Consider the following 17,677-nt stretch of genomic DNA (forward strand, 5'->3'; position numbering starts at 1 on the left):
ATAGCCTTTTATATACAATGTAATGTACACATTTTACAACTGCCTCTATAGGCGATAATAAGGCCCATGTGCAGATTTGCGCTCAGCCACCGTAGGCGCAAGGCAAACCCACCACACTAAAAGTCTCACGTAGTAAATACAAGGAATTAAGGTTATAGTTGCTATTGTATGAACTCGAATGGATACGATTCAGTGTATTTCCCGTTTCTGAATGTGCTATCCAGAAATACCTCAAAGTCGCCTAGACCCTAAAGCCGTGTGTGTTGGCCGAAACAAAGAGACAAACCTTGAATAAAAACACAATGGACATTGATGGGTTCAAACTGCGCCAACGCATACTGTGGACCCTCTTGCTCGTGAAATCCTTGAGAATGTCAACACCGTCCAAGGTAGTAAACGCCGGCTAAAATGTCAATGTTAGTAAAGCGTAGCGGAATGAGAGCTACGTAGTAGTGAGCATGATGCTGTCGATGTTGTAAGCCAGAGGCAGCTTTGGCGAGTATGCAGAGTATAGAAGCTGGGTGTCTAGGCTGAATGCGTAGTATTTGGGACCTTGTGTAACCATGGGAGAGAGACGAGAAAACATTAGACTGTAAGGAGTCCCAAGACCCTTTGCCATTATCCCATAGAGTTCCATTGGAAATCTTTCCATCTAGAGTCCTAAGAAACAAAACCTTTGATTTCCATGTCTCTGTCAAGCAGCCCAAAGGGCACTGACGATGTCACGCTATGACGTGAAAACCTCATCTTCTTCAGCAGATGTCGATTCAGTACCAAGGGATTCTGCTGAAGTGCTAGATTCTGACTCTTTCTTTGGACGTCCTTCAGGCGCTTGAGAGCAGGGATCCTGATCATCGTCATCAGAGCACGGAAGTCCTGTACTGCTGACCATTTTCCACCCATCATCCTTCTTCTCAAAGTAGAGGAATCTGTACTTAAAGGTGGTGTATCTTATGTGGACAGAAAGCTTCTTTACGTCCTTCAAAGCTGTGCAAAGTACTGCTGTGCATACTTCAAGTTTAGAAGCAGTCCAAATTTCTACATTTGCCTCTACAATCTTTTTAAACGGGGCATTCTTTGGGAAGAATGACTGATATATTACATCGTCTGTGACGTTCTTGTGCTCGGTTACCGTAGTATGATCCGGATTTGTGATATCCAGGATGTCTGGGCAAGGCAAGGGTGCAGACGCACCTTCCTCTTCCGTATCACCGCAACAACACAGTTGAAGTGTAAAAAGTGTGCATAATACATAGACTGTCTTCATTGTACTAAAATACGATATAGTTCCAAGTTTAGAGTTCTTGTGGTCCCTTGGGTATTTGACGTATTACAGTCTTTTGTGATAAAGGCACAAGCGTATGAGAATAAGAAAGCAGAGAGAATAGATAAAGAAGAATAAACCTCCCATGTATAGTGTGGAAAATAATTCCAAATCATTCCGTGATGGCCCTTTTGTACGCACCGTGGCCGCACTGTACTTCTTCCCACACCCCGCTCCAAAAGTGCATGCAAGCGATTTTGTACACAAAAGTTCCCCTTAAACGTCATATATACCCAAAGGTTGAAGTTAGTGTGAAAGTCAGTCTCACAAATGTAAAATTCTTTTCCTGGTACTTCTCAGAAAAAACTCCCCCTCGTTAGGATCAAAGACATATACATCAGTCGAGCACTCCCCTATGGAATAACACGATCCTATAGTAATTTTTGGATCGGCAATCCCCCCTTCCCAGATAACACTTCTCTCCAGGAGCCCCTCAACCATATCATTCACGATATATCTTCCGTACTTGACCGTGCCAATTACAACATCATCTATCATATCAGGCTGAATACTAAACTTCACAGGAACTTCTGTAAGATCTGAAAGTACCGCATCTTCCATGTATGTACTTTCTAGTTCAGGCGGCACTACCACCTCAACATGAATGAGATGATTATTATCCTGAGTAACAACATCTAACTTTATTAAATCCCTATTTACTTTCCTATAGAAAAATTCGCAAAACTTCCTCACATATTCTTCAATGGTTTTTGAATAACCGCCACTCGTAAGGGCTGGGTAGTTGTTCATAACTCTGACATACTTTGACCCATTCTCCCTAAATAGAACGAGGACACATCTACTAGTATTCTTATCATCTCCACCAGCAATAAATTGGCCTAAACATTCTTGTAAATTTTTGTAGCAGAAGATAGAATATAGAGATGATGGAATAGAGACCATGAAACATTACCTGCATCAATAATGGTGCCAATGAGAAGGTTCGACCTATAGTTCTTTTTCATGACATAATGGATACCTCCAGGATGCTCTTCAGATGGAAGAGCCCGGATACTCTTGGGAAGTTCTCCAGAAATGTCTAATTCGATCTGAGTCTTATTTTTTATAGGTGGTATAGCATCTACAGGTGTGGAAAGGTTAATAGAGAAGATGGTAACTAGAATCAGCAATTTTGATAAAATGAAGTTGACCATTTTGTCTAGTGACAGACTTTGATACTTTTTATTCAACCCTTGGTACTGTTGTCACAAAATAAGCCTTGTTCACAAGTGGAAAATTTTAAGCTTCTGAAACGCAGGTAATGTAGTAAATGCATGCAGTAAATCTTTGTGGATTCGTACGCGAATTCAGTTAGCATTGATAAATTTACAATTAGTACCAATAATATAATGAATATATTGCTGATATTTTCATATTCTCTCTCTTTTATACACACAATACAGTCCAACAACACGGGTGTGAACCTTCCAAAGTTATATCCCATTAAAACTGTTTTGCGCAGACAAACGCACAATTTTACCTTGAAAACTTTATAATTTGGTAGTCGACACATATCGGTTTACCCCCATTCACTATAACCTAATAAATCTCTAGTTGCAAGGCACATTCCAGGCGCCCTTTTAAAATTCCAAATGGAATACCCAAAGCTAGGAATTCACAGTTAAAACTATATAGAGACTAAAGATATCCCCTCCGCATACCACTACACATTTTCGCCATGAACTCCCGCTAGAATCACCTTGTACGGTGATGATGGTCAGGTACTCTCTACATTACAAACACTGAACTAACCTTACAAGAAACGTGTGGATCTACGTAATAAAGGCGACTGCTGCTACATCCACAAATGTAGTAGGCCCTGTTGTTCATGTTTCCTCCTACAATTCCATTGAACTGCTTGAGCAAGAATAGCGAGCGTACAGCCACCTTTTCGTTCTTGTCAAGTTTCTTATTCAGTGATAACCATACGATCACGTTTCTATAAAGTGGTCAAGTAATGCGAGAAAGTACCTGTTCTTGTTAAAACCCTTGTATACCTACGCATGCAATTTTCGAGGATGATATAGACAAACCTCGTTGATATAAAATACGCCATCTGGAAATGCAATTGACTTTAGTGGTATATTTGCATCATTTATCATCTTGTTTACGCAAATAGCACTGCTTGTTGGACCAAACGATAGAAACTTTGTGCATGTTTTGAGCACACTGTCTGCAATTATAAATTTGTACAGTGAAAATTTCGACTCTCTTGAGTCATAAAACTGCGATAAAATGGAGCAGAATGCATCATATTTGTTCTGATATCCATCGGTTATGATGTTGTCAAAGTTTTCAGACTTCCCGGACCGGTCACTTCTTCTGTGAGATGGCGCTCCACCAGACGAATCTGGAAGTGTGTTCTCCTTTAAAATGCTATAGATATCAAAATTATCTCCGAGGATGAGTGAGATTAGCGTCTGGGCGAGCGCCATTTGAGTTGCCCTGATTACACATCCCCAACCCTTGTCTGTGTCTATGGTTTGTATACTCGGAAGGCAGACGTTAAACGGCTTGAAGATACCGATAACATGTTCTCTCTTGATTAGACCGATAGGTTTAGCGACTTTGTAGTTTAGGTCACTGCGGTAGGTAAAGAGGAGAATCCCAGTAATTTTCCTCTTGAATTTGCGATATTCTGCCTTGTAATTTATGGAATAATGTGATCCCAGAACCACAGCCTGCTCATTCTCCCAGAAAGGGTACAGATCCCTCACGACGCACGAGGCGCGCCATACCAGCGCGTCTATGCGTTGTACAAGAAATGAATACATTTATGGTCGTCATTAATGGTTAAATTGTTTATTTATATCGAGTATGCTGCGAAGGATGAGTTTCAAAGAAGGTGTGGACTGGATGCAAGCCATGGACACGAGACCCTAGACAAACTTAACATGCAGCGATGACAAGAGAAAACTTTGGAGCCTCAAGCACAAGTCGTAGCCCTAAAAGTTGTTGCATGGACTACCGAGGCAAGAGACGATGTCTTTGGGGAGAAATACTATGGATGCATAAGCTCAGAGTCTCACCCATGGAGTTCTGCCACCTCAGACTTGAAGGCTTATTTTCGGTATTTTGTAATAATAAGGAGTAATGACAGTTATATTTAAGCGAGAGGGGTCTCTATGACTTATCAGAGGGTTTGAATAAGTGGAAGGTCTTGTAGATGTCCTCTAGGCTATACTCCAACCATTCATCCATACTGACAATTCTGCTCACACCAGTTGAGAGGTGGTAGTAGGATGAAGATTCTGGCATTGCTGTGGACGGTATGTTTGGTAAGATTGTGTTACGGTGGAGATGATGGCAAGGTAGATACCTCCTTATTTGATGTAGAAGAAGGACAAGAGAATGGTATCAAGATTCTCAGGTTGACTGTAAAGAGTGGCACCTCTACCAACAAGCTTCTTTTTGATGGTCAGACAGTTTGGGAAGAAAAGAATAAACCATGCTCTTCAGCAGTACTGTACATGGACAAAGGTGGACCTACTCTGGCTGTTATAAAGACTATAGGTATTAAGAGTGGTGCTGAATTTACAGTCTACAAGTACTATAATGGTAAAAAATGGAAGAAGGGTAATGAGAGTAATCATAAGAAGAAACTCAAGGAACTGCAAGATGCCGCTAGACCAAAAGAATCTACAGAAACAGTCGGAGATAATGTAGAAGAAAAGGCTAAACCTGCTAACAAACCAGGAGATGTTCCAGCTAGAAGAGATCCAGTGAAGACCGTTCAACATACTCCTCAGGCACCTAGCACTAATAAACCTGATACTGAGGACTCCCCAGTTGTCCAACAGAATCTTTATACACCTACTCAACAAGCTGTTAAACCTGTAACAGCCTCATCTGTACAGGTTGACAGTACTCCCATTACTCTTGATCTTGCAAACCCTGACCAGTCAAAGGCGGATATTCTCAGAGCTAGTAGGAATGAAGTAGAGAAGAGAGGTACTAGAGATGACGATAATGGACCTTATGGTGGATCTAAAGAGAATCTGAGGAACCCAAATAAACCATCTGGGCAGTCTGTAGCTAGCCCACAAGTTAAAAGAGGCGTTGAACAATCTACTAACGAAGCCTCTCCAGAAGTAACTCAGGATGCTACCACCCGTCAATCTACTCCTACTAGTGAGGAATCTCGAGTTCCCCAGCCAACTGGACAACCTACCATTACTACTCCCATTACTTTAGACCTTACCAAACCTGATGAAACAAAGGTAAATATGGACATAAAAGATAGTAATGGAGTAGTATTCAGTGAAATTACCCCTAAGGATGGTGTCCTCATATCTTCTGTTGTAGAAGGTCGGACCTCTGTATGGAGAGCATCTGGAAAGGAAGAGTTTGTATTCGTAAAGCATCATAAAAAGGGAGACTCTATTCTCCTTACAATACTTTTAAAGGATGATAATGGATATACCGATAAGTACTTTAAAAAGGCTGATGGTAAATGGAATGAGATAAAGCAGGATGAATTTAATGGTAAACTTGCGACACTTATGGGAGAAGTTTTAGACCTTTCTAACCCAGATACCTCCAAGATACTTGTGCATACAGAAACGGAATCCGGAGTATCCTTCCAGGGGTATTATCCAAAGGATACTTCCAAGATTACATCCGTAGTTGATGCTGGCAAGGAACTATGGACCGGTGGAGCCAATGATCGTTGTCTTTCTTGTCTTATATATAAGAAGGGGTCTATGGAATTACTTAAGATGGTTGTAGTGGAAAGATTATCAATGGGATGGAAGTGCTTCGAGAAGAGTGATGGAGAATGGAAAGATCTCACTAGGGATGACTTTTTAAATAAGCTTAATGAAATGAGAAAGTCTGTATCATCATCTCCCGATCCTTCTACTACTACTCCATCTCAATCTCCTCAGTAGTGACTCCTTACCCCCTATGGATATAATGCAGTATGTTCTCCCTACCCTTGGTAGGTGGTAGAGACTACTCTCTTGTTGGTATACTGGAATGCTAGGACTCATGCAGACTTGTGGAAATGTATTAAAATAAATTGAAAATCAATGATCGCCCATTTGTTGTGCCTGGTCATTAGGCTTATTGGTGACAAGATATGACTGAATGATCTTCTTGAGATGCTGTTCCACTTGCGGATTGTTTTGAATGTGACTCCAAAACTTGTACTTGGCGTCCCTTACGAGTTGAAACAAGAGGTTTACAATTCCCCATGGATGTGGTTTTGGTGTGAGCAAACGTTCCAAGATTACAAGTATAATGTGTTCCTGAATGCTGTTTTCACCCTTTTCAAATAGGCCCTTTATAAACGTTATAAACTTAAAGGTTGTGCTGTTTGGATATCTAATGTGGAGCATAACACTTCCAAGTAGAATGTGTTTTATATGTCCCTTGCACTGGTGGATCAACCTCTCTAGGAGCTTGTAGCAGTTCACAATTGTAATGGCATGTGAATTTGCACTAGCATTTGAGAGTTTGTGAAAGAGGGTAGGGAGGGTGTATCCAATGTATAGCGTATAGTGATTGATAAGCATTAGATCCAAATTTTCCTGAAGTTTAAGCTCCCTTAGAATACCAAAAAAGCACTTGTCCGTTGGTTTTGTGATAAAGACATCCGTAAGACCCTTTAATGTAGTCCTTTGGAGTATAGTTTGTATGTGATTTGTAAAGACCATTGGAGGCACATCAATTGTATCCTCAAAGTTTACTGGGTTTGGGAGCTTTACATTCCTGGGCGCTGGACAGGTCAGCAAATTACGAAGCTTTATGTTCCTTGGAGATAAAACGTCACACAAACCAAGATAGTATCCACAAATAAATTCGGGTGCACTCTGTATTAAGAGGACAATAAGGTACGTTATGGATGTAGCATTCGAATGCGGAGATAGTATGGCTTGCTGTAGAATTTGACTACATAGTGGCCAATCAGCGGGTGATGCAATAAGATGTTGCAGAAAAGCCTTGCTAGTAGCAATTGGCAGCCAATACTGACCAAACTCCACCATTTCCGAGGGTGAACAGCTTATCAAAAAGTGAGCCATTGATACATGAGCGTTGTTTCCTTCCAAATTAGCGATAATGTTTTCAATTATTTTTGCGATAAGGGGGAAGCAAATCTTGTGATTCATTATTGTAAGTATCAAGTGTAGAATTTTTTGTAATGTAAAAATGTCATTTTGAATAAAACCAATCACCATTTGTGACCATATATTACAATAATCAAGGATTGGTGCGTCATGAGTAATCTGCGGAACTTTATCAAATTTAATTTCTGTTCCTACAGGCTCATATGACATTTGGAGTGCACACAATAGCGTAGAAGCAATATATCCATCAATCGGTTGCTCAGTAAAATTTAAAAAGAACCGATCACGATCTGCATCACTTCCCTTGACATAGTCCGCAAACATTTTAATGTACCTTGGATTAACAAGTTCTGCAATCTGCACATCACTTCCATTTCTCGAGCATCCTGGCTCTGTCATATAGTAGCGCAAGCTACGCAGCTTATCACTTGGTTCACTCTTGTAATTTATCAACCGTTCATAAAGTTTTTTCAACTCAATTGGCGCTCCAACAGAGTGTATTATGGTTCCCTTATCAAACTGATTAAGATACTGAATAGAGAGTGGTAAATCGTTAACCGTCACATAACTGCACTCTACAATGAGCCTGTAAATAATCTTTGCGACGAATTCCACATCTCCACTGTTGGAAAGATAGCAGTCCAACACGCTCATCTTGATGAGTTTGAAGCGCAAAAAGAGAATGAGTTTACCAAAAGTCAAATTTGGAAGCATACTCGAAGAAACGTTGAGCAGATTTGGGGAATCCATACAAAGCATTTCCAAGAGACAAAGTTCCACCTCGTACACAAGGGTTGTGACACAAACGCCCTTGTATGCATCTGTGATGGACTTTACAACCTTGTTTATTAAAACCTCAAAGCATTCCATAACATCACCTGCCCTCAAGAACAGATAATGCATATTCCATAGCAACGAGAATATTTGATGATCCTTTGGCAGGCATGACAGAAGGAGTAGAGATGGAGTATCTGCAGTGTAATAAAACTTGCTAGTCGCAAGGGGTACAATAGGTGGATACATCAAAAGGTATTTCATAGCTTCCTTCAGTCTATTTTCAAATTCGTCAAACTTGCAGAGGATTAGAGATGTTGGGAGGTTGTCAATAGGTGGGATTATAAAGTAATCTGGGAGACGGAGACCCATATGGCGTTTATCAGCCTTTCCAGCATCCCCTTGCATCCTTGTTAATGCAGACGGTACCAAGTATACAAACTTCTTGTATAGATTCAAACGAGAAGATATATCCAGGGAATGTATTTGCAGGGATTCTGGGAGTTTCCTTTCAATACTTTTGCTACCACGCCATGAATTCACAATATCCTCAAGACACCTTGTCATTAGCTCAATCGTTAACTGTTCAACCAGAGCACAAACTAGTCCAATGTTATCCTTTGCAAGTATTCTAGAAATCTGCTCAACTCCAACATTGTTTATCTCCACCAAATTTTGAGGAGGTATGTTTGGTATCTTTTCCAAACCAGACGAAAGATGGAACTTTGGATCCATAGAATTGCCAGAAATTATAGCTGCCAACTTTTCATAAATTTGTGATGATAGAATTGAAGACAACACATCACGAGAATTTACAAATACCAAACTACTAGCAAGTCCAGATGACATTGAAGATATACATCTCTTAACAATATCCACTGGTGTTTCCTGTGTAAAGTCCAACTTTATAATTTCAATGCAAGTGATCATACATGTCATAACAGTCTTTTCAATCACAGTAACAGATTCTTTGTAACACGTTTCTACAGCTGACAAAATAAGATCATGCCAAGGAACATGAGAACTCAAGTTTGATACTTTTGGATTTAAGGCAATCTTTCTCTTTAGTAGCAGCCTAATCTCCTCATGTATTGGTGGAATCTTAATTTTGGAGTCAGAAACACACGATCCAGAGTAACTCCAAATCGCAGATCCAAACTTTGGACTTTGATCGGCATCTGCAATTACTTTGTGTCTTAATATATTACAAGTAGAAGTCGCAGGATTGAAATCCAGATTGGTGAAAAGTGCTGCAACCTCATTATTAAGCAGTGATTTAAGTCCTTTTATAGTGCATATTTCAGCTAAGAGACCCAAAATAGAGTTTGTCCATGGATTTGGCAATTTAAAATTTTTAGAATTTGTAATGTTCTCCAAAAGCCTACAAACACATGGAATAATGATTGTGAGCATTCCATTCTCATATGCGTGTATAATCAGGTGTTTTAAATCCAGGTGCTTTGTTAGAAGTGGTTTATTTCTACCAACAGTCAAGGCACCAAGCCATGATCCCGATATTTTCAAAAGTTTGCGATATATTAAAAGAGCCCTACATGACTTTAAATATTTTAAAAATGTGTTTATTGAATATGCAGAGAATCTAACCAAAGCGTCCATCATACGGTTTCCTCCCAAAGTAGAGACAAATACTATGCAGTCGCGAAATACCGATTCATCGTGAAGTATTGCATAACGATGAATTGCAAAAAGTAACCAATCAGTATATCCAGAACTTACCAACCTCTCAACGTGAGCTATAAACTGCTTTGTACCAAATGACGCATTTATAATGTTCAAACTTTCCACGTCAGCCGGAGGAACATTCAAATCAGCTCTCAATAAATTCAGGAAATCATCAAGAGTAGCGTTAATATTGCTCATACCTAATTGTTCCTGATTCCAAGGTACATCAACTTTAAATTGTTTAAACCTAATGTTCGACGCCAAATTTATTATTGAGAAAAATACACTAGCAGATTTAGGTGTACCTTGAATGGGATCGATGTGTACATCTGTAGGCGGTGATGGTATGGATGGCTTTAATATCTTTAAGCCAGTACTTCTGTCCTTGAGGTCACCCTTGTCTAATTTATCCTTTACACAAGCTACAGTTTCAACGGCCTTTTCAATATTGGAAATTACATCTGTCGCTATTAGAGAGTCTTCCAGAGTTTCAATCTCTGAAACAGACCCTGAGACAGCCCCCTTTGTACTAGACATGACAGAATACAAACCCGGGCAAATTTTTTCAACTCTCTTGTTGGTGGCGAGCTCCTTTACAAAGGCTGGGTAACAGTGCAAATTCTTTATGGATAAAATCGCTTGCAGTGCAAATTCAACTATAAAGATATCATCACGCTTTAATGCCTCCAGTATTATTCTCAATATCAAATATATAGAGTCAATGTGTGGTCCGGATAAGTGAAGACTTACCATTGACCCAGAAAAGATGGCCAATGACTTTAGAATATCAGCTATTTTCTCATTTGTCGTTGAAGATGAGTCATCTGTAACGGTCCCTGGTGATGCCTGCAGAAAATGAAAGCAGAAAGTGCTAGGCATCGTTAAAGACAAGATGCCATGAAACCTATTTACAAACTTCCGCAGGAGCAAATCCAAAATGTACTGTGACCTCAAACTTTCCAATTCATTATTCAACAACTTAATAGCGTTTAATATGCTAGTATGCATTTTACCGGCAAAAATGAGGTGGATTATATGTGTAGTGGTAACTTCAGCATCATCATTGAGGAGTAAGTATCCATATACATCCCTATTTAACCCTATGGAAAGTTCCACTTTATCACTTAGATCTAACACATCACCAGCTCCTACACTACGTACCGCTTCATCGGCAGGAGTTTCTTCATCTCCCACAGAAAATGACTCTAGTGGCTCAAATTTAGCTTCCAACGCTTTGAATAGTGGTAGCAAGAGTATGTTGTAGTGATTAAGACTCTTATATTGCTCATTGTATAAAAAGAAAATGTCAACCAGAACGTCATCAGTCCCAATGACGTGATGCAAAATGTAAAAAATTTCGGCGATTATGTTACATGTGGGTATATAAAGCTTAACATTTGTCAAGCTTGATTGCGATTTTATTTGTGTCAACTTCCATTCGAGATAATCAATAAATCCGGTAGCCAAAGTTTGCTTTGCAAATGCGTCAGACTCTGTCTCTATGAGGTTGTCAATGGATTTTATCAAAAGGTTCATAAACCCCCAATCAAATGTTTGGCGGCAGTAACAGACAATTTCCAAAATACCACGGCTAAATCTAACACTATTTGATTTAAAAATCTCAAAAACAGTAGATTGATACATTTGAAGGGTAAAATTGATTACATCATAGTCATAATCCACTAGGCGCATGATTTCCAGGAGTATCAGAAAAAAGCACTCACATGGCATATTTATTGCTATGCTGAAAATAAAGTCATAGAGCACTTCGCAATCTTTATCCTTTAGGGATTCGCCACTCAAGTTCTTAATTTCTGCCATGAGCTTGTTTCTGGTCACAAATTCCTGGATACATGACTCATAGATATGCCAGTAAATGGGATTCATTGTTGCCAACTTGAGCTGAATTGGATTATACTTTGTTGTAAGTACCCTTTGATCATTCATCCAAATTAGAGAGAGTTTGTAAATCATAGCTTTACATAAAAGCGTGCCTTTTCCACCGGACTTTACAACTTTATCTATCCATGCCTTGAACCGTTCAATATTTGATTTGGTGTATACCAGTGATAGCAAGGCTGGCAACACATCGGTGTCGATGATCCATGCCACACTCTTTATATCTTCGTTAGACACCAACTTTAAGAATCCGTCTATATCAGTACTAGATTTTGGCTCAGTGTAAAATTCACCAGCATATTCTTCCACATATGTCAGGAGCAACTCTATTTGAAACACAGGATTAAAAAATTTACCAGTTATTAGCTTGAAAAAAGAAGCTTCTTCCCCAAAATCTGTTTTTGTCTCAATCCATTTGCAGGCTTTTGCTAGATTATCCACAAACTTTGGCATACCCTTTGAGTATGATCCAACATAATGCTGCAACTGCAAACATGTTTTGAGCCAATTATCCTTGTTTGTCAGTTCCTTCATGGATCTGTTATCAAACTTGAGGCTAATCATGTAGTTATACAAGTCAGCCTTTTCTTCCTTGATACTTTCAAGGAATTCTTCACTGGATAGAATTTCTTTGCAAAGTTCATAGCCGGTGTTAATCCTTGATTCACAGTCAGATATTCTTTTCTTCTTAAGCAAGCTTGTACTCTTTAGCAGTACTGGTAATAGCGCTGTTTTGCATTTTAATTTATCCAATGGTATGACAAGTTTAAAATCAAAAATCAATTCGTGTAAGCGTTGTTCACTATAGTTTGACAAATGTGTGTTGTTTGAATATAATAAGATGTTTAAAATTAGTTCAATAGCCAAAATATCATGCAAGTATGAGATCAATGTTGCTATGTAGCACTCTGCAATGTCCATCAAAGTGAGCGGGGTATCCCCTACAATACATTTACCGCTTGCGATTTCTTCGTAAAGCGTATCAATTTTTAAAATAACTTCACGATCTATTCCTTCGTTGCACTTTATTCCTACGAGTATTTCGTGAAACTCCTCAATGTTCTTTGGAGACAGTATACTCTTGAGGCGATCTCTTACAGTTGTGTAATCGCCAATTACGGATTCCATAGTACAATTTGCAGGTGCAAGGCCTTCGCCTTGAGTATGGCCGAGTTCCTGTTTGCTGTTCATCCTTAAAATACTTAATCTTGCGATAATACTAAATTAACTTTCTCAATAGATTAATTCGTGCCCATTCCCTTGAAATAATTATTAAAGATGTTTTCCTACGGAACGTAATTTGAACACGAATTGCACAAATAAACTTACCGGGAATAGGAATAAGGCAATTAGACATAAATTGGAGCCCATGTCTGGTTATTATTTAAAATTTAGGGTATTACTATATAATAAAGTTAAATCTACGATACAATCTTAATAAATCAGCCTATTAATGGGAATATGATTGCGGCCCAGGGGAAAGGCAACCCGACGCAAGGGGGATTTAGAGGCAATTAAGATGCGCTTTTGAGCCTCGGAGGACAATCACCATTTTGTTTTTACGTTATGTTCTCACAACTCACATCCGGCGTCACGTGGCAAACACCTCCGAGTCCACCCCTCTGTGTGCTACCCAGAGTGCGCCCATCTAGACGTTCACCCATACCACTATCTAGACATACAGTTGAATTACACACATTTTAGAGCTATTGGGGATAGTATATGTGTCAATGTGCAGGTTAAATCGAATCTTTTCCCACGATTGCGCAACCGCCAAAGATCTCGATCCGTGAGACCCTCCTTGCCAGTTTTAGTGCAAAACCACCGAGAATATGTGAAATATTGTAGCTAAGGGGAACAAAAATCTGAAAATATGGCCATGCCTACTCGCTCCGCCGATTTTGGCACACCCTCAGAATTTTGGTCCATAAGATGCAGATTTTTGTTACATTTCTGAATATCCAGCTGCTATTTGCTCTAATGGGTGTTTACGCCAAGTTTTGTCCACTGGGGTGAGGTGGTAGCTCAAGTCGGATTCCTCACCAAATAGTCGTAAAATTGAGGCTTGAACCATGGAAAATGCCAACAAATTTCAGATAAAACCAGAGGCTAATGTTCCTCCAATTGATACCTCCAATTGGCCTCTGTTGCTAAAGGTTTGTATCTTTGCGAGATGATATGCCCACATTCTTACTCTACAACTCAAATATTCAGAACTATGACAAGCTAAATGTGAGGACTGGCCACTATACTCCGATGCCAAATGGTTCATCGCCATTGTGCAGAGATTTGACGAATTACATCCGCTATGGCTTCATAAATCTGGACAAACCCGCAAATCCATCATCGCATGAAATCGTCGCTTGGATCAAACGCATCTTACGCTGCGAAAAGACCGGTCACAGCGGTACTCTTGATCCAAAGGTCACTGGAGTTTTGTTGGTATGCATCGATAGGGCCACAAGACTCGTCAAATCGCAACAGAGCCATGGAAAGGAATACGTTGGTATCGTAAAGTTCCATTCTACTCCAGAGAGCCGCTCAAAAGTAGAACGGGTACCGCTTCCACAAAGAGTGACATTAATGTTACAGGTTCTGGAAACATTGACTGGATCATTGTTCCAACGTCCTCCACTTATTGCGGCCGTAAAACGACAGTTGCGTGTCCGTACAATATACCAATCGAAGCTTTTGGACTATGACGAAGAACAAAACATGGCAACATTCTGGGTGAACTGCGAAGCTGGAACTTACGTAAGAACCCTCTGCGTTCACATGGGCCTTCTTCTTGGCACAGGAGCCCATATGCAAGAACTGCGCAGAATTAAATCTGGAAATATTACAGAATACGACAACATGGTCACCATGCATGACGTTTTGGATGCTCAATATTTGTACGATAAAACAACAGACGAATCCTATCTCAGATACGTCATATCTCCCTTGGAAAAATTGTTGATTGAGTTCAAAAGGATCGTAGTCAAGGATAGCTGTGTCAATGCCATTTGCTACGGAGCCAAACTCATGATACCCGGAGTTCTAAGATTTGAAAATGGCATTGAGCTACACACGGAGGTCGTTATGATTACTACGAAAGGAGAGGCTATAGCAATCGGAATCGCCCAAATGCCTACAGCAGTAATTGCCTCTGTGGATCATGGTATAGTTGCCGTCATAAAGAGGGTTATTATGGACCGTGACACATATCCTATGCGTTGGGGATATGGGCCAAGGGCTTCGGAAAAGAAGAAGTTACAACTGGCAGGAATGCTTGATAAGCATGGAAAACCAAACGAATCTACTCCCGCATCATGGCTCAAATCTGAAGGCTTTATACCTCCAATGACCGGTGAACCTGTAGATAAGAGAGCTGCTGAAACACCTGTGGATGCAGAAAGTGTAAAAAAAGTATGCCCATAATAATTTGTCTGTAATTGACATTTATACATCAGATTGCGATTTTGCTTGTTTCTTTGTTGCTTTTGCCCGAGGCTTGGTTTCTGCCTTTGGGGTTTTTGTTTTTTTGACTCCTTTATTCGTGTTGGTGGATGGCGTGGTCTTTTTGGTAGCCGCCTTTTTAACTTTTACTGGCTTTGGTTTTTCCTTTTGAACCTTTTCTTTGGGTACTTTTGGCGCCTTCACCTTGGGTACCTTTTCCTTTGGTGGCTTTGGTACCCTCGGTTTCTTTGCCGGTTTAGAACCAGCTGTTGTACTCTCTGATAACCCATTGCTTGAAGTGGAAACACCACGTGTTTTTTCCTGTTTCCTTTTTGTGGGTTTTTTGTTGTCAGCACTATCTTCTGATTCCTTTGGTTTTGTTGGAATCTTTACTCTTGTCAAATGTGCCGATAGTGCACGGAATTGTGGATTCACCTTGATATAATAAAGAGGATATGCGAGGTTATTCACCTTCACTACTCGCTCCATGATCATCTGATGCACCAACATTTGTTTTAGCAGTATCATCCCGGTTTCCGGATTAAAACCACATTTCCTCAAGTATCCATTTAGAGGGTTATCATTATCAGATCTAGAAAAAAGCAATTTATGCAACGTGTTCAGAGTAAAGTGGCTTTGACTCTTTCTGTTATACAACATGCACTGGCAAATATAAGATGTGTATTCCTTGCAATCTCTATATGTGAAGAGCTTATTTGTTGTATCTGAACAATTGTCACACGGAACATCACATTTTGCATTAAAATCCTGACCAAAATACTTCAATAAAAGTATCCTTCTGCAAGTTATATTATCCTCGCAATAATTAACCATTGATAGAATCTGTTTCCGGTTGACCATTTGCTGTTCACTTTCCTGACTACCTTGGGCGCTTACTCCCTGGGTTAAAGTTAGTAGTCGTTGGGAATCATGAAACTCATACAAAAGTACACATACACTAAGTTTTCCATCTCTTCCAGCCCTTCCAGATTCTTGAAAATAATTTTCCAGTGACTTTGGCATGGAAAAATGAATCACAAATCTGACATCAGGTTTATCGATACCCATTCCAAACGCTAGAGTAGCAACTATCACGTTTACTCTTCCTTCAATCCAATCATGATAGATTCTATTTCTAGTGACCATATTTATTTGCGCATGATAGTAACAAGATGTTACATGGGAAGAAAGAGCATTTGCAACATCTTCTGCCTCTCTGCAACTTAAACAGTATACAATTCCACATTGATCCATAAATCTGTTAGTTATAAGTTCGATAAGACCATTTACAGCCCTTTTGGATTGCTTATCCTTCTTTATGACTTCATATCTCAGATTCTTTCTGTTAAAGTCCGACTTGAATATGATTGGATTCCTAAGACGCAATTTCTTTATAACATCTCTCATAACACTTTCTGTAGCTGTAGCAGTTAGTGCACATACAGGGAGGTGAGGAAAGTCATGTTTTATCAAACCCATTGCTCCATAGTTTGGTCTAAAGTCATTTCCCCATTGACTTACACAATGCACCTCATCTAGAACAAATCTGCTCAGTCTCCGTGCTTTGTCTAGCTGGTGTAGTAAGTCTAGCAAATTTTTTGACGTGGTTAGTCCTTCTGGTGTTAGGAACAAAATGCTAACGCTCTCCGTGTTTTCTGAAATATCATCATAAATACCCTTTCTTTCTGACCATGTAAGTTCCCCGACTAAGGCTCTGCATCCAATTCCAAGATTTTTCAGCCTCTTCATCTGGTCGTGTATCAGAGAAATAAGGGGCATAATAACAACTGTCAGACAGTTTTTTTGCATATAATGGTCGACCACTGCAGGTAATTGAAAACAAAGGGATTTTCCACCTCCTGTAGGAATTACAACAAACGTATCGTTTCCATCCAGCAAACAATTTATGGCCTCTAATTGATTCGGTCTAAACGCTACATTTTTGAACACATCCCTATTTATTTCATGTACTAGCTTTGTCCATGGGAATTCACGATTCCACTCGTCCGAATTTGCAAGTGCAGTGCTTATATCCACATCACCGTAGCTTTCATCGTCTTCGGGTGTTAGATGCCGGTACCTTTCCTTCGGCGGGATTGCAGCGCTAGGTTCAGAGGTAGTAACAAACCCAGAACCCTTACTATATCCCCTCTCATACGTAACTTCATCCCTGCTAAATTCGACGAAGGAAGTCTGGTGTCCGCATGGTCTTCTCTGAAAGGGTTGGATTCCAGTCTCCTGGTTACCTTCTATAAACGCTTCAAACTCATGATATCTTATACAGTAGAGAGGGTAGTCTGTCCTTGGACAGTCTGTGTGCGATTCTTCCGGCTTGGTCGCTTCCTTTATTCCTTGTGATAAACCTGCAAAGTTCTCATCATAATTGTTGATGATATCGTTGTTTATTACAATCTTATCCAAGGGAAATCCCATCTAACGGTGAGATTCTTGAAAACGAGGCGGTGTTTTATACTATAACAACAGACTCACA

At 39.8% G+C, this 17,677-nt stretch overlaps 5 protein-coding genes across 5 annotated transcripts; 2 read left to right on the forward strand and 3 right to left on the reverse strand.

The window, feature by feature from the left end:
- Window positions 1-161: 161 nt before the first annotated feature.
- Window positions 162-4,178, reverse strand: BEWA_022580 (hypothetical protein; the record flags this gene model as incomplete). Its single annotated transcript, XM_004829019.1, has 5 exons — window positions 3,358-4,178; window positions 3,296-3,321; window positions 3,077-3,263; window positions 287-403; window positions 162-248 (listed from the first exon to the last, which is right to left on the reverse strand). The coding sequence occupies exons 1-5, from the start codon at window positions 4,096-4,098 to the stop codon at window positions 162-164; spliced, it is 1,158 nt and encodes a 385-aa protein (XP_004829076.1). The 5' UTR covers window positions 4,099-4,178.
- Window positions 4,179-4,566: 388 nt separating this feature from the next.
- Window positions 4,567-6,213, forward strand: BEWA_022590 (signal peptide-containing protein; the record flags this gene model as incomplete). Its single annotated transcript, XM_004829020.1, has 1 exon — window positions 4,567-6,213. One exon carries the CDS (start codon window positions 4,567-4,569, stop codon window positions 6,211-6,213), a length of 1,647 nt encoding a protein of 548 aa, XP_004829077.1.
- A 138-nt stretch (window positions 6,214-6,351) lies between these two features.
- Window positions 6,352-12,939, reverse strand: BEWA_022600 (hypothetical protein; the record flags this gene model as incomplete). The annotated part of the gene is made up of 1 exon (XM_004829021.1): window positions 6,352-12,939. One exon carries the CDS (start codon window positions 12,937-12,939, stop codon window positions 6,352-6,354), a length of 6,588 nt encoding a protein of 2,195 aa, XP_004829078.1.
- An 857-nt stretch (window positions 12,940-13,796) lies between these two features.
- On the forward strand, window positions 13,797-15,168 carry BEWA_022610 (rRNA pseudouridine synthase, putative; the record flags this gene model as incomplete). The annotated part of the gene is made up of 3 exons (XM_004829022.1): window positions 13,797-13,904; window positions 13,963-14,304; window positions 14,341-15,168. The coding sequence occupies exons 1-3, from the start codon at window positions 13,821-13,823 to the stop codon at window positions 15,166-15,168; spliced, it is 1,254 nt and encodes a 417-aa protein (XP_004829079.1). The 5' UTR covers window positions 13,797-13,820.
- Window positions 15,169-15,189: 21 nt separating this feature from the next.
- Window positions 15,190-17,619, reverse strand: BEWA_022620 (ATP-dependent DNA helicase, RecQ family member protein; the record flags this gene model as incomplete). The annotated part of the gene is made up of 1 exon (XM_004829023.1): window positions 15,190-17,619. The coding sequence occupies one exon, from the start codon at window positions 17,617-17,619 to the stop codon at window positions 15,190-15,192; it is 2,430 nt and encodes an 809-aa protein (XP_004829080.1).
- Between the last annotated feature and the right edge of the window lie 58 nt (window positions 17,620-17,677).

This window comes from Theileria equi, chromosome 1, assembly GCF_000342415.1.
Source record: "Theileria equi strain WA chromosome 1, complete sequence".
In the NCBI taxonomy this organism is placed as follows: Eukaryota; Apicomplexa; class Aconoidasida; order Piroplasmida; family Theileriidae; genus Theileria; species Theileria equi.